At 41.8% G+C, this 20,616-nt stretch overlaps 1 protein-coding gene across 1 annotated transcript; it reads left to right on the forward strand.

Moving 5' to 3' along the window:
• Positions 1 to 4,592: 4,592 nt before the first annotated feature.
• LOC139448415 (uncharacterized) lies at positions 4,593 to 12,290 on the forward strand. The gene is made up of 4 exons (XM_071229969.1): positions 4,593 to 4,680; positions 6,498 to 9,147; positions 10,517 to 10,591; positions 10,744 to 12,290. The coding sequence occupies exons 2-4, from the start codon at positions 6,540 to 6,542 to the stop codon at positions 11,394 to 11,396; spliced, it is 3,336 nt and encodes a 1,111-aa protein (XP_071086070.1). The 5' UTR covers positions 4,593 to 4,680; positions 6,498 to 6,539; the 3' UTR covers positions 11,397 to 12,290.
• The last annotated feature ends 8,326 nt before the right edge of the window (positions 12,291 to 20,616 follow it).

A 20,616-nucleotide genomic window follows, 5' to 3' on the forward strand; every position in this document is an offset into this window, starting at 1 on the left:
TGTACAGGGTGTCTGCATCACGTCAACAGTGACGTCATGCAAACTGTATTATGTAAAAGGTGTCTGCATCACGTCAACAGTGACGTAATGAAAACTGTATTATGGACAAGGTGTCTGCATCACGTCACAACAGTTCTGTAGGGGTGAAATCGTTATTGCAGATATGATTGGTGTTCACGGACAGACTTATATTGAAACGTATGGGTGAAAGTGTCAGACTATTCAATACGGAGAAAGCTACGTGTGGGAAATATGCCGGGTGTGTACAGTGAAGCATTACCCCAGTCAGGATTACCAATGCTAGAGATGCAGTACATTTAACCCTGAAAAGCGTCCTGGGCCCCTTTGCACAAAGCGATCGTAGCGCTAAGGTGATCGTGACTCCCATACTTTCACATTAGCTTATGGGTAGTCGTAAAGCTAAGATCGCTTTGTGCAACGGGGCCATGGGTTGTATAGACCTATGCCATTGATCTTAGGGTAGGCAGTGTGTGTGTGATTTTTCAGTGTCAGTGACAGCTTTAAATTGTTGGTGATTGTTTGTTTGAAACATGATGTAGGCGTCCCGGATGAGTGGCTAACGTCTGGTATGATCGTGGTTTATAGGCCTTGATTCGCCCAAATTGTGATTCTACCATGAATTGGATACCTAATTTTTTTTTTTTTTTAAACAAAAACCTTGCGTATGAAGACAACGATATATCGATAGTCTAGCTATTGATGCATATGACAATGGTTGCCGATAACCCATTAGAATTGTATACGTCCGATATCAGAGCAACAGTTTATCGAACATAAAGCGCTTTGTTCCACATTTAAATGATAGTGAGTGAGTGAGTTGGGTTAAACGCCGCTTTAAACAATATTCCATTCATATCACGGCGTGTGAGCTTAATGTGGGAGGAAAGCCCGAAGTGATGCAGGTCTCAGACGTTTACCACTTCGGTGAAACCCACGAGGACGGGTATGGTGCTGACAAACCTAGAAACATAATCCGGGCAAACCGGGACTCGAATCCACAATCACAGGTTTCTGGTGTCCCCAAGGGACGCAACTCTGCACAGCGAATCACGGCGCGTTTGACGACTGGGCCACCCGTGCCCCCATTAAAATGAGAGGTTTCGAATCTACAGTGAGACTGCCTCAAATACTACCCAAGGGATGGTGAGGTAGCCTAGTGGTTAAAGCGTTCGCTCGTCACGCCGAAGACCCGCGTTCGATTCCCCACATGGGTGCAGTGTTTGAACCCCATTTCTGGTGTCATCAACCATGATATAGATGTTATATGCTAAAAGCGACGTAAAAACATCCTCACTCATTTAGATACCACCCCGTTATATCGTAAATGTGTTAATCGTTGTAGGAGACTGTTCGATTTAGCCGACTTCGTTTTATCCGGATATTTGATAACCAAATGATATAGAAAGCTAATAACCATATCGTTATATGGTATCTGATAAAGAACACTACACATTGGACCCGTGAAGATCCGGGGTAGAATAGGTCTTCAGCAACCCATTCTTGCCGTTAAAAAAAAGGCGACTATGCTTTTGGTAGGAGGCGACTAACGGGACTGGGTGGTCAGGCTCGCTGATTTGGTTTGATGCATGTCATCGTATTCCAATTGTGTGGATCGATGCTCATGATGTCGATCACTGTGATTTTCTGGTCCAGACTCGATTATATACTGACCGACGTCATATAGCTGGAATATTGCGTTCGGCGTTAAACAACAAACAAACAAACAAACACTACACATAGAGTAATAGGTATAAAATATTAAAAAAACACTAATCTTGAGTGTGCACAATGTGAGAGGTCCATGTACGTACAATACTGAAATCACTCTGTAAATTGTGTATGTTGCATTCAATGTGTAAAATAAATCATTCAATGTCGCTAAAAAAAAATTAAAAAACGGAAAAATATTTCAGTCATTTTACAATTATTTTTCGGCGAGGTATTGAAAAGTTTAAAAGAGCTTAAACATATCACAATTGAATAATTATGCTAGGCTTTGAAGCCATAATATTGATTTTCCATTTCTTTAAATCCTATTTTTTTCAGCCACTGGGTGATGAAACTGAACATAAAAAAGGTTTGGAATTCGTTATCGTAATATAATAAATGGGAAAAAAAGTTGTCAATGTGACTGTAATATTCGAGCGTTTAGCAAATTGGCTTGTGAAACATTTCAGTCATTTCACACATTGGCTGATGTTACACATTGACTGATGTTACACATTGGCTGTAACTTGTACATATGTAACACGTGTACACGCAGTGACAGTTTGAAAGAAATAACATATGACACCAAAGTGGAGCACTGTTCACATTGTATTACATGTATAACAATAGAGGTCGACATTGCACATATCAGTGAGGCAGATAAGGTTTGAAGCTTATTCAGTATTCATATTAACCTTACAATTAGTGCGTACAGTACACGCACACAATAGGGCATTATGCACAAATTGTAATGTCTAGGTCAATTGACTCAATACTTGTTTTGTGTGATCAATATGAAATAGAGTCCCTGAGTTCAATTAAAATATGCGCAGGTTTGAAGGGTCTGTACCATGCAAAGAATATTTTAAAAGGTTCAAGACGTTTATGACAACACCACAAACAAATTGATAATATTACATTGGGATTCCTGGGTAGTTTTTGTCATCAATAGATATGCAGTGTTTAATAGAAAAATAGAAAAAAAATCATGTAGTGAAGATGGCTGACGGGATTAGGGATGGATGTATTAGTTTACATTCTGTGGATAAAAGCGAGTTAATAAAATCCAAAAATATATAAAGATCTTATAACGGTATTGTTTCGTACTGTTGATACTACGGCTCGTATGACGTGTAATGGCGTCAAAGTATAATGGCTAATATTTTGATGGTGTCTTGTCCATACAAGTCTATTTCTCGGTCACTGCAATTTATCATAAATTGTTTAGAGCAAAGTGAGTGAGTGTGTGAGTTGGGGTTACGCCGCTTTTAACAATATTCCAGTTATATCGCGGCGTGTCAGCTTAATGTGGGAGGAAAGCCCGAAGTGATGCAGGTCTCAGACGTTTACCACTTCGCTGAAACCCACGAGCACGGGTATGGTTCTGACAAACCTAGAAACATAGTCGGGGCGAACTGGGATTCGAACCCACAATCATAGGTTTTTAGCGTGCCTAAGGGACGCAAATCACAGCGAATCGCGGCGCCTTAGACGACTTGGCCACCCGTGCCCCCGTTTAGAGCAAAAACATATATTCGTGTGTGTGGTATCACTTCCACAAAACCCCCGCACGTAATGATGATCATCAATACTCATATTTAGTGAGCTTGGCTAGTCAGGCTGGTCGGTTGGCTGGACAGACATGGTGACGTCATAGGATTGTGACGAAACTTGTCACAAAGGGTAATTCATCGAAATTTAGTCTTGGTGACTTATGAATTCGTAATGTTAAATCGTGACATTCGGAATATACTGAATTATCGAGTTGGACGTTCGTCCACACGCCTCAGCCTCTTGGTCCACCACGCTACTGACACTGAAGAGATGCCACAAAAGAGTTGCATATGATAATTATTCAGGGAAAAACACATAAACACCTTCAGACACAACCGATGTCCCATATGGACTATATGTGTATGCCCACTCGGGATCCAGTTGGAGTGAGACCGCCTCCGTGGTAGAGCGTCCTGTTCGGAGAGCGGAAGGTCCGGGGTTCGATCCCCGGCCGCGTCATACCAAAAGACGTTAAAAGATGGTACTTGTTGTTACCCTGTCTGGCGCTCGGCATTAGGAGCTAAAACAAGGGCTGGTCGGCTCGGAGACAGTATACTGTGTCTGGTATCTGCGGCATGGTATCTCAGTGGGCTAGCACTATAAATCGGCATCAGTCCGGACTAGTACAAGCGGCCACACACATGTACATGCACGTCGCTATATAATCTTGGACGTGACGTTAAACCCCATTTCACCTCACCCCACCTCACCTCCAGTTGGAGCTTATAGACAAATCCGAACGGGGCCACAAGGCCTTCCTATTCAGGACCTATTCCCCCGCCCACATTGACCCCAAGTAGGCCACAACTAATGTTTTTTGCTGAGTTGTGATGCCTATTATGTCTGACACAGTGTGAAGGGTCTGGCTGTATTAGTGTAATTTCGAACCACAACTATCAACCTTTATTTATCAACTCACAATCAATAACATTTTACTGAGTAGGTATGAGGTAGGTATCTCCACGGTCGACCTGGTTGGCTGGTTATTGACAAGTTAGGCTGAAGGTAGTGGCACGACAGCTGGCGTGTACTGGTTGAAGACAGTCGCCCACATAGCATGTACCACCTCATAACTCGGCATTCGATGAAATCATTAAACATTAACACATTCAGGGGCTGTTAATATTTCAGATAACCCATTCATCAATACATGGCTTTATAAATCCATGCATCGTAAAGAATGGCGGTGAATGAGGGTTGAATAATAGACTGAATTTCATTGCCTGTACGTTAAATGTCATGACAATGGAAAAAGGACGATAACTCATTGTGGCGTTTATGAGATAAGCCCATGTGAAGATGATATTGCATCGGATCAGTCTACATCATAAAGTGAGATTTAAGACTACACATTTGAAGCCACATCACTTTCGTTGGATGGTGTGTGGAATTGGAAAGGTAAATGCTATTTCTTGTTCTTTATGTTTAGCTTAAAACATTTGTACAATGTTTTAAGCGTCTCCAACAGTTGAAACCAAGTGACACTTTTGCACTGTGATACAACTGGTTTGTCGTGTAACTCGGTGGTGTGGTTTCGTACAGGTGTGGCTTACAAATGACCACGCGCGTGCTCATGGAGGGTTATATTGTCGATGTCCTGAATGCCCAGATACAGAAACAAGAGCCTTCAGTTTCTTGCATCCCGTGCATCTGACATCAATATACATTTATATGTACTTTATAGTTATGTGAAATAATATGTACTTTCTGGGATGTGTCCCGTCAATAGTAGAGAGATTGAGAAATTTAGCTGGGTCAGCCTAGAAATCAACCGTATCATCCTTTTACATTGCTGTTTGTTGCTCAACACCGCTCTCAGCAATATTCGAGCTATATGATGGCGGTTTGTAAATATTTGAATCTGGACCAGAAAATCGCATATTTTGTACGGATAATGATATAAAAGTGATTTAATATTATTGTCGGTATAGTTTAATAATAATCTATAATAATAACAAATGTCAACGCCACGGGATAACCGGTTTCGATTATCCACTCTATATTCCATTGGACGTAAAAGACAAAATAAAGGTGAAAATAATATGAATGGATCACTGAAAATCCTTGATGACACCAGGTGTTCGCCAAAAGGGAAATCATGCCCTACCCCATCTGTAGAAGTGAGTGAGTAAGTTAGTATGGTTTTACGCCCCTTTTAGCAATATAACAGCAATATCCCGGCGGGGAACACACATTGTACCCATGTCGGGAATCGAACGCTTTAACCACTAGGCTACCCGACTGCCCCTCCCATCAGTATCAGAATCAACAGACGCGATGTATATCATAACACACTAGACATAGTTATTCCTCATAACCCTAAAAAACATTTGGGTTCATAAATGTTATTCAGCTGGTGTCTTCACTATAATCAAGCTTCAGTTTCCCAAGCCCAAAATCGTACATACCCTAACACATACGCTGTATTTGTTTGTTGTTGACCAACCATTCCATTTAGTCGTCTCTTACGCCAAGCAAAGTTTTCGGTGGACCTTTTCTAACCCGTAATGCCTAGGGAAAACATATTGCGTGACAGATATGTAATTGCATTATAACCCTAACTGAACTGTAATAGTCTGTCGTTCTATCATATCAGTATAAAGTGTTTTTTTTCTTGTTATCGTAGGATTAAGTCAATACTTACAATCAAAGATGTATATACATTGTTTACTACTACTCTGTAAATAATAGGTAACTGATAATGTTTGTTTGTTTGTTTGTTGTTTAACGCCGCATTCAGCAATATTCCAGCTATATGACGGTCGTCTGTAAAGTATGGAGTATGGACCAAACAATCCAGGGATTGACATCATGAGCATCGATCTCACGCAATTGGGATGCGATGATACGCATCAACCAAGTCAGCGAGCCTGACTACCCGATCCCGTAAGTCGCCTCAAACGACAAGCATGGGTTGCTGAAGACCAATTCTAACCCGGAATCATCACGGGACGATAATGTTTAGTAATCCATTCACTGTTATACATACGTACAAAGAAATGTTAAACAGAAATTGGTATTTTCGACTTCATGGATAGGTAGTACCTATTTTCGGTACAAATTCTGTGATACGTTTCTGTAAATACTATTACTCATTTACCAAATATAGCAGATCAGTTTAATTGTTTGAATCCCATGTGTGACACATCTAACTTGTATATTTTATAAAATTTAACCCATTTTAAACCATACATGCATTTGACATATTTCTTCAGATGGGAAAATCAACCTAATCCCTGACCACTTCCATCAACATCATGAATCACCTGTACTGCACTGGGTGCCAAGACCATTTTGGAATTGACAGGAAGGTACCCAGGGTGCTGCCGTGTCTGCATGGAATCTGCGATAGGTGTGAGGGAACATCTGGGCAGAGTGTAGACTGCGGCAAATGTAACCGAAAACGGTTTCAAAGGAACACTATCAAGGATGATCCTGTTCGCAAGAATGAGTTGATGGTCACCTTGGCCCGGAGATGTCCAGACCGACTGTTGTGTACAAACAAGAATGATGGCAAACTGGCCTCCATCTTCTGCTTGGAGTGCCTGCATCTTCTCTGTGAGGATTGCCAGATGGCTCACAGTAAAGTGCAGACAACCACCAAACACAAATGTCTGTCCATCCGCGACCTCGGAAGAGTTGCAGTGTCAGATTGGAACACAAAACTCCGCTGCGGAAAGCACCCTGATTACCCACTGTTGTTCTTTTGCCAAGACCAGTTGGTATGTCTCTACTGTGTGAGGAGAGGCCAGCAGCAGCAACCTTTGGAAGATATTGAAGATGCTTTTGGAAAGGAGAGAAGCAACCTTCAAATACTTTCCGAGCGGCTCGCTAGACGAATTGCACAGACACAACGACATGGGCCTTATGCTACCTCTAACCAGAATCCGAAAAGGGAAATTAGGGATGCATTTGCAAAGTTGAGAGCTGCAGTGAGGAGCCGACAGATCGAAATTTCGGATTTTCTTTTCAAGAAAAGGGGTCGGAAAGGAGAAATAACCTTCAAATCAGATATTCCTCGAAATCTTCCAGATGGTGACCTGAACCTGTTGCACTATCAGATCCTGAAGAATGGTCACCTCACCAGTGGCACTGGAAAGCTCCGGTTCCTTTCTCCCAACATCCAGGATCTCATGAACAAGCTGTGGTACTTTGGACGTGTTATAGACATCAAGTCTGGCAAAGACGTCAATAGTCCCTATGCAGGTAGGAATATGAAGCCAATATGTGGCGAAATGCATCGAAATTATGATCAGATACCACCAGCAAAGTCTCCATACCCTGATCCGAGAATGACAGATGGCCAAGGACGGGGGAGAAACAGGGACAGAAATCAGGGCTCTGATCCATCCATAAATCCCCACTACGTTGAACCTACGATACAAGGAGGAATGAAAAGGAATGACCCGCGGCTGAGAGAAAATGATCCCTATGGTCCAGCTGGGCCTCAAAGCACGGAAGGCAGACAAAGGCGTCTATCATACAGAGATGAACCATTTGTTGAAAACCCCTATTATTCGGAACCTCTGATGAACGATAGCTGGGGGCCACAATCCATGTCACCAGGTTGTGGAAGCAGGGATTCGCTCCCTACCAGTTCAGCTTACAGAGACGAAACAATAATGCCCCGGACACAAAGCCCACAGCACTCGGAAGCACCAATAAGTGGTAGCCGTGATAGAGCACCAATGTCTTTGAGGGATGAGAGTTGTGATGCAGTACCTGTCAGTCCACCTTACAAAGAGGAACCAATCCCTTCCAGGTCATCTTACAGAGATGAGACAATAGTGCCCCAGACACAAACGCCACAGTACTCGGAAGCACCAGCAAGTGGTAGCAGTGATGGAGCACCACTGTCTTTGAGGGATGGCACTCGTGATGCAGTGCCTGTCAAGCCACCTTACAAAGAGGAACCAATAGTTCCTCTGATACAGGAGTCCCAGCACTCTCAACCACCGATGAATGACAACAGAGGTTCAACACCCCCAGACACAGACCTCCAAACTCCCCCTCAGAGTCTCCCCGGACAGTCTCCTACCCTGAGCCCTGATGGGAAAGAGAACATGTATCCAGACACACGTCCTGGCAACGTCCCCTCCGAAGAAGGCCCACACGACACAACAAGACCTTTCAGCCCTGTACCATATAATGAAAGACCCCTGGAGTATCAATTCCCTTGGCATGTACTACCGCGAGACCCATCTATGCCTCAGCTACAGAAAGGACCCCAAGGAAAACCAAGAGACCCCACTAAACAAATCCCAACAGTAGCTCCAGAGAACAGAGAGAAACCAGTGAAGGACGAGGTCAATGCACCATCCCAATCAGAGCCAATACCAGACCAACCTGACAACACAGCACAGCCTCCGCTTGAAGACACGACAAACCCTGATAAAGATGTTCCTAAAGATGAACCAAAGGCTGGAACCAAGCCTGATGAAGGTACTCCTAAAGACGAATCTTCGGCTAACGCCAGGCCTGTTGAAGATACCTTCAAAGACGAACCCTTGGCTACAAACAAGCCTGACATAGATACTCCTAAAGAGGAACCTTCAGACAACAACAAAATCACAACAGTAGTGATGTTGATCAACATGGTGACTGGCACTTGTACAGAAATCGGGAGGATTCAGGTGCTAGATGACAAGCTTGTGCCAATAGATGTTTCTCCAGGCGACATTATCGGTCATCTGGAGTCGCCCTCAGGTGATGTTCAAGAGTTAGAAATTACCCCTTCTCAGTACAATGGCGTCCTGTCAAGAATAATATGTTCCTCAAAGGATGGGGGTATTTATAATCTTCCTATTGACTTCAAGGGACAGCGACTACCTGGAGGTATGCAACTTGAGGCTTGTGGTCTGATTGGTAAGTAATTATTGTTAGATTGTGCCGTTAGAGTATTTACCAAACTTTCCTGTAGTTTGAAACACCACAGTGTGCTGTTACACCACATGTTGGACATCAAGTAAATAAAACAAATGGGTAAAAACAGTGGTTGACATTATTAGCAACACCCGAGGTCGTCAAGGTACGATGAGTCTTACCGATCCAAACTTCAGTCTAGGCCAGGTCCCCCATGGACGATTATTAAGTTTTACTGTTTTTTGCATCAGTAAAATATGAGGATGAGGCTTTTGATAGATTGGGATCACGAGGGCGAGGCTATTGATATGGGATCATGAGGATGAGGCTATTGATTGATTGGGATCATGAGGTTGAGGCTATTGACTGATTGAGATCATGAGGATGAGGCGATTGATTGATTGGGATCATGAGGATGAGGTTAGTAATTGATTGGGATCATGAGGATGAGACAATTGATTGTGATCATGAGGACGAGGCTATTGATTGATTGGGATCATGAGGGTGAGACTATTGATTGGGATTATGGGGATGAGGCTATTGATTGATTGATTTAGATCATGAGGATGAGGCTATTGATTGATTGGGATCTTGAGGATGAGGCTATTGATTGATTGGGATCATGAGGATGAGGCTTTTGATTGATTGGGATCATGAGGATGAGACTATTGATTGATTGGGATCATGAGGATGAGGCTATTGATTGATTGGGATTATGAGGATGATGCTATTGATTGGGATCATGAGGATGAGGCTATTGATTGGGATCATGAGGATGAGGCTATTGATTGGGGTCATGAGGATGAGGCTATTGATTGGGATCATGAGGATGAGGCTATTGATTGGGATCATGAGGACGATGCTATCGATGGATTCGGATCATGAGGATGAGGCTATTGATTGATTGAGATCATGAGGATGAGACTATTGATTGATTGAAATCATGAGGATGAGGCTATTGAATGATTGAAATCATGAGGATGAGGCTATTGATTTGGATCATGAGGATGAGGCTATTGATTGGGATCATGAGGATGAGGCTATTGATTGGGATCATGAGGATGAGGCTATTGTCGATTGGGATCATGAGGATGAGGCTATTGATTGATACTGATCATGAGGTCGAGGCTATCGATATAGATTCGGATCATGAGGATGAGGCTATCGATATAGATTCGGATCATGAGGATGAGGCTATTGATTGATCGCAATCATGAGGATGAAGCTATTAATTGATTGGGATCATGAGGATGAGGCTATTGATTGGGATCGTGAGAACGAAGCTATTGATTGTGATCATTAGTATGGCGATGATGATGATTAGGATTCATAACCATTTGTTTAAATATTCCACCATCATTTTCTATTCCAGATGTTTCCCGAGACGCAGTTATATTTGTCACTGAGATGACAGACATGAAGATCACACACGACTATATAGTTCTATGTGAGTAACAATATCCACGTAACTCTGCCTTAGTATCTCTACATGCCTAAGATGTCTCTGAAACGCGTTATTTCGGATCGAAGTGAAACAGAAACCTTTCTTTACCACAGTATCAAACAGTCGTATCATCTAATGGTGATGTTCTGCTTCAGGTCCCAACATGGACGATGCTGTTGACCGTCAGTTCAGCGACAGCGACACCGCCAACATGTCAGCCCTTGCCCAGTCCGCCAGGGACATGGGAGTCCGCAACTACAGAGGTTCAGTCTCGGGCTTCCCCATAGACTTTGAGGGTTTCGCCTACATGGAGATATGGATAGAAGCCGTCTTGAGGAGGAAAGCTGAGGCCAGGACGATCGTGTTTGAAGTCGGATTGGCTTCGCGGGCGGTTATTGACTCGACTCACATCATGGAGGGGCAGGTTCAGGCCTGGGGAATATCCATCTCGTATAGTCCAGAGCTGAAGACCCTATGCAAGAGTGTGTGGGGAGGAGGGGAAATCTTCGATCACAGTCCTATAAAGGGACACAAGATTGCACAAACGATGTCCTTCAAGTTTGGTATCCTCTTGAACAGTCAGCATCACAGGCTTGTGATCTTTGACCTTGAGCGTGACGACTCGTTCTCTGTCGTCCCTAGAGTTGATTTTGGAATGTCTCTGCTTCCGGTCTGGGGTGCTTGTAACTATGGCAACGCTGATGTAAGCATACACTGTATTTCCGGCGATGTCTTGCAGCTGGGAAGACTTGATACTCGACTCTTCGTGAAGGCGATGAAGATGTCGATGTCAGATGAAGTGATGTGATGTGATGTGATGTGATTAACTCGCCTGTACTCTGTTCACTATTAGTCGGATTTAAAGCAGCGATTGTATATAGGTGACGTTCATTTGCAACTAAAGTTATATTTAATATTTTCGTAGGTCTTGTACGTTTTGTCGGGTAATTTAATAATAGATTAGCCACAACGGTCATAAAGGGGAAAAATATTTTGGAAGTCGCGGATTCGAATTTGTAGAAATGAAGATATATTTTTATTCCATTTTGGGATTAGAACTAGTTTAACTGAAGATTCCATTCTGTTACTACAATATAAACATTTTAATAGCTTATCCCACCTACATAGAGTATCATAGTGACCAATTGATCAGAGGAATGAATACAAAATGACAACTTTGTCATGTTATGTGAGACGTTTTCGTATGGTATGGGGGCGGTCAGGTAGCCCAGTGGTTAAAGCGTTAGCTCGTCACGCCGAAGACCCAGGTTCGATTCCCGACATGTGTAAAGCCCATTGCTGGTGTCCCCCGCCGTGATATTGCTGGAATATTGCTAAAAGCGGCGTAAAACCATACTCACTCACTCGTATGTTATGTTTCACGCTCGGTGATAAGTAACCAGATATTTGTGTTGCTATATATGTGTTGAGAATCGTGTGGGCATCTAAGCATGTCTCCATGGGGAATACCATACGATGAACATCTCATCTGAAAGGGTAGTAAGTATTTTTTTCTTTGAAGGGTCCCACTTTAGTGAGAGGAAATTTTGTTGTTTTCAAATGGTAGGTGTCAAACATTAGTAGTTGGCAATATTTAGTTCAGTTTATGTAATAATATCATGAAACATGTAGTTGATTTGCATTGTCTGCATTACTGGAGATGTTACATTTATTTTAAAGTGTCGACTCTGATTCTGTTTAAATAAAGGTTGTAGAAAACAAAACAATGCTTATGTTAAAAATATATGATATGTGAAACATGGTAACACAACTGAAATACAGATCAAGGCGGAGTAAAACTCAACTCACTCACTCACTCATGTCAGCCTTCTCCACCCGCGTCAACGTGGTGAGGTGAGATTAGGACAAAGACTAAACTCACACAAATATGAGAGGGGTGGTCGGGTAGCCTACTGGTTAAAGCGTTCGCTCGTCACGCCGAAAACCCGAGTTCGATTCCCGACATAGGTACAATGTGTGAAGACCATTTCTGGTGTCCCCCGCCGTGATTTTGCTAGGATAGTGCTAAAAGCGGCGTAAAACCATACTCACTCACTCACACAAATATGAACTAGAAATGAAGAAATACCACTAAATCCTTATTAAAATCGTTTATTTGACATGACACATGGTCATTTTATGTATAAACGGATTCTCATTTTATAATATACAATTTTAATGTAGATACGTTAGCAAATACACTGCATGGATAGTATCGAGAAACAAATATATAAATGGTCGGTTTACCATCGAAATTCTTTATGCCTCTCAGTAACATTCCGGCACTGCCCCGGGGTACACCAGGGCGTCGTTGTACAAAGTCTATGTTAAAGTATGGGAGTTACGATCGTCTTAGGGCTACAATTGCTTTGTGGAACGGGGCCCAGGAACGGGCTCCGCACATTATCCCCATGCCTCTAGGGTCCACACCGGGACAACCCAATTATCTTACATATCACCATGCTCGGGTGAATTTGTACCCATAGCAATAGGAAGACCCCTAATAAACCACCAGGCAGACTGGGCGTCGGCCGATCGTTGAAATTGCCCAGCGCGTCAAGCAGCGGGAACCCGTTTTAACCTCCAGGACATTTTTCGTTTTAGGGACGATTTCGCGTGTCATTTTTTATCGTCCTTTTTACCCTGTTTCCGATTTTCATTTTGAATTTGGTCAATCATTTGTGATTAAGTATGTCCTAAAGTATTAAAATCTGTAAAGTTGATATGTCAGACTTTACTTGCCCTATAACAGCTCTGACACCACACATTCCACTCACTCATAAAACTCAACATACCTCAGCACAACTCAACACAACTCAGCTTTAGTCAGCACAACACAACTCGACATCACTCATCATCACTCAACATCTCTCAACATGACCTTGCATAAGTCCACATAACTCAGCATAACTTCCTTGTTTTAGTTTTGTACAAGTCCCTCAAAGAATCCGGGGTAGAATAGGTCTTCAGCAGCAACCCATTCTTGTAGTAAGAGGCGACTATAACGGGATCGGATGGTCAGGCCCGCTGACTTGGTTGATGCGTATCATCGCATCCCAATTGCGTGAGATCGATGCTCATGATGTCAATCACTGGATTGTCGGGTCCATACTCCATTATTTACAGACCGCCGTCATATAGCTGGAATATTGCTGAGAGCGTCGTTAAACAACAACAAACAAACAGTTATGTACAAGAAGCGAGTGAGTTTGGTTTAACGTCACTTTTAATTTAAACAGTAAAGGTGTGGGTTTCACCAGAGTAGTAGTCCCGTAAAGATCCGGGGTAGATAGGTCTTCAGCAACCCATGCTTGCCGTTTAAGGCAACTATGCTTGTCGTAAAATGCGACTTACGGGATCGGGTGGTCAGGCTCGCTGACTTGGTTGATGCACGTCATCAATCCCAATTGCGTGGATTGATGCGCATGATAGTAATCACTGGATTGTCTGGTCCAGACTCGATTATTTACAGACCGCCGTCACATAGCTGGAATATTGCGGCGTTAAAAGACCAAGCGGCAATCAACCAGAGTAGTAAACGTCTGAGACCTGCATCACTTCGGGCTTTCCTTCCACATTAAGCTCACACGCCGTGATATAACTGGAATTCTGTTCAAGGCAGCGTTCAACCGAACCCGCTCCTTGTTCAAACAGTGTAACACCAATATCACCCACAACAAGTACTAAGTACACAAAGTTCACAGTGACGTCACGGAGGGGTTATCGCATACGTCTGTAAACCTCACACTAACACAATACACCACTGAACGTTGATGTCGATTACAAGATCAAACCAGTCAGTCTTACGCTTGCACGAGTTCATCTCAGGTGCGCTAGTCCTGTATATGCTATACCAGCATGTTACAGAAAAATACCGAATAAAATATGTCATAGACCTCGATGGGGCGCTACGGAAACTACCGAGCTTGTCTGAATGATAGTTGATTGCGCAAGAGACTGATAAGAACTACAGGCTTTAATTCATCGCTGTGTGTCGGGCGAGGCGTAGTCGCGTGGATACTTCGAAAGTCGATATTTTATGTGTAAATACATTTATCTAGGTACAACGATCGCCGCAAGAAGAAGAGGAGCACGGGTTCCCAGTCCCGTGAAGAATCGTCCACTGACGCAATCCTCGGCCCTCTTTTGCGTCATTTTACCTGTCTCTCCATAATGCTTCCAAACAATCTGCAAGTGCGAGTTCGAATCCCACTCAGTCTCGTAGATTTTTAAAAAGTTATTTTTATGGTCACTTTTCTTATTATGATTGGAAGTTTCAAGGCAATTGTTTTATATACAGAATCTTGAAAATAACAACTTACCTTAAATATATTTTACTATAAATACAACAATTATTGTTGTTGTTACTACTATAAATAATAGCACATGGTCACACGATTCCTGCAAACTGTTTCTTCAATGTATTTAACACACTATATACCCTTTTAATCTCAAGCATAAATTCCGCATTATTTTATTTACTGGCAACACTGAGTTTTGTTTTGAGGTTTTGTCAGAAATTGGAGAAAATGAGTTGGAGAGCCTTGTGAATGAGCTCTATAGCTGCATGAATAGACTTGGTTTGTATCGCCTTCTATTATTTGTAAATGCGTTTACATGTCCTTCATACAGTCAATGATTGCTTTACCATCGTCGTCGTCGTCGTCGTCATTCATGTAACGATTATAACAGAACGGAAGCTCCTATTTGCTTCGGTGAAAAAACACACAACTATAGCCTTCCCTCTCAATAATTTCCCAAGTTTTCTTAAATAAGAACTTGATTTCCTTTTCGAGGACTGAAAGAAATTTGGAACATTTTTCTTAGAATTTGTTGTTTTCAATTTTCACTTTGAGCAACGTGTTTGGTTCTGATACCACGATCTGGGACAATTATAAAGTGGCATTTCGGTAAATATAATGCTAGTTTAATAATGGAAACACGTTAGATAATACATCAGTGGGGAGTGAGTTGCATTTGACATCCCTGGCCTATTTTTTCCCCATTATATAGACGATTTCGATCTCAGGTACATAGTCCTTCCCATTATTTAGTCAGCAGGCAACATAGCGTTACAGAAAGTTTTGACGGAAGTGTACAATAAATTTGGAGAGATTAAAAGATGAGTTTTACAACTGTATGAAAAGATTGTTCCTCATTTTGTTTTTGTAAATGCGTTTACAGGTCCTTCAAACACATACACACACATGATTGCTTTATCATCATATTTGTTGTCGTCGTCATCGTCGTCATTCGTGTAACGATTATAACAGTACGGAAACTCCTATCTGCTTTGGAAAAAAAAGATATGTATAGCCTTCCCTCTCAAAAATGTCCCAAGTTTTCCTAAATACGCACTTGATTTCTTTTTCGAGGACAAAGCATTTTGGAACATTTTTCGTATATTTTGTTGTTTTCAATTTTCCAAAAAAAATTCTTCGCGAGGTGTTTGCTTAAAGGCAAAGTAAACTCAAATGGCAACTTTGCAGATTTTAATTCTTTAGGGCAAACCTAATCGCTAATGCATGACAAACTTCAGTTTGAATAACGGAAATAGCCTAAAACAAACGATACAAAATGACAAACCAAATCGTCTCGAAAATTGACCAACTGTATCTAGGAAAACTGATGTTCGCAACAAAAAACCAATCATTTGTTTCAGTTTACTTGCCTTTCAAAACGTAGCCGAATACGGCTACACTTTGTTGATAACAAACATTTCGGCATGACAACACTTTCATCAATATAGTGACCGAAGTGCCATAAAATACCTCGTTTGCCTTCTTCACCCGACTTCATTCTTCACTTCAGGGACCTGGAGATACTCCTGACCAGATGATTGATATTATGAACAACTTAGAACAACGTTCCATGCCAAAGGGGTACAATGACAACAATTTCAAGTTACCGACCCTGACCCACCGATCAATCAAGCACAGGTTGCTGGGGACCTTTTCTGACCCGGAATCCCCAGTGAAAACATATTCTGTTACAGATACGTAATTTCAGTATGTAACCCTAATTGAGCTGTACTAGGCTGTCGTTCGATCATGCATGTGGCATTGCGCTTTTATTTTCTTGTTATTTTCGGATAATCATATTTATAAGTTACTTCTGTACACTTGAGGACAAATAATGGTTTTTGCCTTGAGCAGCGCGTTTGGTTCGCGTTTTATAATACCACGATCTGTAAGAATTATAAAGTGGCTTTTCGGTAAAAATCATGCTAGATACACTTTAGATATGTTGAGAGTCTTGGGGGAAGAAGTTTACTATAAGAAACGTGTTTTGCGTTTAACACCTCGATCTAGGACAGTATAAATTGATATTTACGTAGATTTAATGCTATTCGACATGTCCAAATTGTTACCATGATACCTCTGTGAGGTTTTAGTTGCTAACCACCGCCCGGGCTAAGTGGTACCGATTACAGACCAAACATTTCTAATATATCTTGAAGAGCTTAGCGCCAAAAGGCATATTATTGCATAGATAACGTCTATGCGTCCTTGTCTACCTGTAGAAAACATATTGTATGTTTTCATTGAAAAGTTTTGGGAGATATAACTACTGAAAATTGTGTAAAAGGGCCAAAGTCAAGTTATATGTCACTTTGCTTGATTTTGGCCCTTTTAGCTCTCATTTCCGTGCGTGGTTGGGACATGTTGTTCAAGAGATTTTGAAAGTTAGGACACATTATTATTATGTTTCAACTATTTCAACAAAGTTGGCATTAGTTAAAATCATTTAAAAGTGCTTCAATAGTATGTGTTTGTACTTTTTTCACTAGTAGTTTACCAATCTCACATGTTAAGTCCCATGCAACTGTCTGAGTGTAAAAGGGCGAAAATACAGACACTGACCCGGTTCACCCTTAAACAAACTAAAAACATAAGTTTATTTCCTTTTTTGAATGTTTTTTGATAACAACATTTATCTCTCTGCTGTCAGAATGGCCTGAAGCTTAGGAAGTTATCGATGACTGAACAATGTTCATTAGCAGGGAAATGGTTATGGTTTTCATTACTTTTCCCAAAACGAAGTCCGACCGCCTCCGTGGTCTAGTGGTAGAGCGTTCGCCCGGAGAGCGGAAGGTCCGGGGTTCGACCCCCGGCCGCGTCATACCAAACGACGTTAAAAGATGGTACTTGTTGTTACCCTGTCTGGCGCTCGGCATTAAGGGGCTAAAAGAAAGACTGGTCGGCTCAGAGTCAGTATACTGTGTCTGAGTGGGGTATTTATGTTAAACTGCGGCATGGTATCTCAGTGTGCTAGCACTATAAATCGGCATCAGTCCTAACTAGTACAAGCAGCCACACATACACTTGCATGCACGTCGCTATATATAAGTGCAATAATCTCCATTTCACCTCACCAAATGAAGTGCACATGACATTGGCCCTTATGGCTGTAAGCTCTTCGCTTTAACCTTGATGTTTGATGTAAATTACCATGAATAGTGGCACTATAAAGTGGTATTTTGGTAGACATATTATTCTGTAGATGTAAAGGTACACCACCAGCATCCTCGGGTGTTCCTGGTGAACCAGGATACATTCATCGCGTGACTGATGCTGTTCATAAGATTTGTCAAGCCGTCTTTGGAGAAAAGGTGCCTTCTTTTGCTTGCTGTTCACAGCAGCCATAAAATTATTAAGACACTTAAAGGGGAAGTGCACTCGCAAAAATCACTTTCTTTCTTATTTTAAGCAAAACGCAATTTTAGAATTAGTATCAGTGTTTGAAAATATCCCCTCATTTTTCTCACAGTGAAAGTAGGAAGCTCACGGTAAGTGTGAAAATGTCATGCAGTTATGAGGCCTTCGGTTTCCGAGCTAAACAGGCCTGAGTTATCCCCCTTAGATTATGACGTAATTGGTGCCAATCTAACTGGGTCCCTGTCTTGTCACAACGCAAAAGATATCATGTACCAGTTTATGTTATTACAACATGGCATCCGATATACTGCCTGATCCGAAGAAGTTCTCTTGACCCATCAAGAAATCGCAAAACCATACGCTTATGAACCAACAGGGCAAGTTCCGTGGTATGGAAACGATGAAAATCAAGTGGAAACAAGAGAAGACCCACATCACCTGATGTGTCACCCGAACCCGACTCGACATCTACACAATTAGGCCTACCAGTGACTAGTAAGAATAACACTTTGATGTGTGTATACCTAAATTACCTATATGCTCATTATTACATTTTCAGAAGCGGAAACGTAGATCTAATATTCTAAGAGATTTTTGTCACGCCTGATGACCCGCATGCACAGGAACTCGATGATAGCGTGTATAGCATAATATATTCGTATAGAATGAGTTCAAGCCCGTGTAGACCCGTGAAGATTCCGGGGTAGAATAGGTCTTCAGCAACCCATGCTTGCCGTAAGAGGTGGCTATGCTTGTCGTAAGAGGCGACTATCGGGATCGGTTGGTCAGGCTCGCTGACTTGGTTGATGCATGCCATCGATCCCAATTGCGTGGATCGATGGTCAAGATATTAATCACTGAATTGTCTGGTCCACACTCGATTATTTAAAGACCGCCGTCATATAGCTGGAATATTGCTGAGTGCGGTGTTAAACAACAAACAAACAAACAAACAAACAAAGTTCTATTCACTGACGAGTATCGTTTTCACTTCAGCCACAGGATGGAGGGATTCGAGTGTACCGACGTCGAGGTGAACGTTACGTCAACCATTGTGTCATGGAAGAAGATTGGTTAGGGGGCGGCAGCGTCATGGTATTAGGTAGGATTACATCAAGACAGAGGACCCGTTTGATAGTGGTAGAGGGATATCTCAATGGACAGCGCTACCGCGACGAGATCATTGGCCCTGTTGTTCTACCGTTTTTGTGTCATCATGGCCCACGCATTACCTTTCAACATGACAACGCCCGGCCTCATATTGCTCGACTTGTTCAGGATTCTCTTCAACAAAACAACGTGAATGTCATCCCCTGGCCGGCTAGCTCCCCTGATGTCTCACCAATCGTGCACATGTGGGATGAGATGGATCGGCGCCTTCGACATCAACCACGTGTTCCACAGACACTCCAGGAACTTCGAAACATGCTCCAGCAGATATGGACAGATATCCCACGGGACTTTGTGCGATGCATGGTCCATTCCATGAAACGAAGATGTGTTGCTTGCATCGCAACCAGAGGTGGACACACAGGCTATTGATTAGTAAATTGACATTTTGGCATGTTCATGTTTTTTATGAAATTATCATGATATAACATTTATACTAAGTTTTCCCATAATAATTAGATCCACATTATGTGCTTTTATGAGTTATCATGGTGAAATATTTATACATCATATCAGTAGTTTCAGTTATAGCATTTTAGATAGATGCTAGCCTAAGGTAACGAAAACACATCTCCTAGACATACTATTCAATAAGACAAAAGTTATGTCTACATCGTTTAATAGATTTAAAGCTTTTAGATAAATACTAGCCTAAGGTATCAAGATCCCATCTCCCAGACATAATATCCAATAAGGCAAAAGATATGTCTACATAGTCTTATAGATTGCCTTGAGCTATTTTATTTAAGTAAATCTGTCATCACCTATATTAGAATAACATTCAGCAATTACTTCAATTTAGACTCATTAAGGATTAGCCCCCATACAAGCATATGGGACATATTGTGACACCATAATCTCTTTCAAAGCACCCAGTAAATATGTCAACAATATTAGTGCCAGTCAAACAGGACTAACAGGATTAAGTATTCCCCTCTGTCTAGCCATTCATTAACCATAAGGCACAACCCATTGTGTATCAACCAATCATATTCCTTTTTGTTGTTCTAAGTTTTGTTAAATACATACAAAAGCAAAATGTTAAGCAGAAGGGGTTTGACGCTCATACCAAGCAGACCTCTCTCCCACAGCCCAGAGGGTTGTACTGACTCTCTGTGGCACCCTCAGCTATATTCTAATATATTGTAAATTGTTCATTGTTAATTGTTCTTGTAAATAAAATTGTGATTAGTCTCCTGT

Source organism: Haliotis cracherodii, unplaced genomic scaffold, assembly GCF_022045235.1.
Source record: "Haliotis cracherodii isolate W230 unplaced genomic scaffold, xgHalCrac1.p SCAF_7, whole genome shotgun sequence".
NCBI lineage: Eukaryota > Metazoa > Mollusca > Gastropoda > Lepetellida > Haliotidae > Haliotis > Haliotis cracherodii.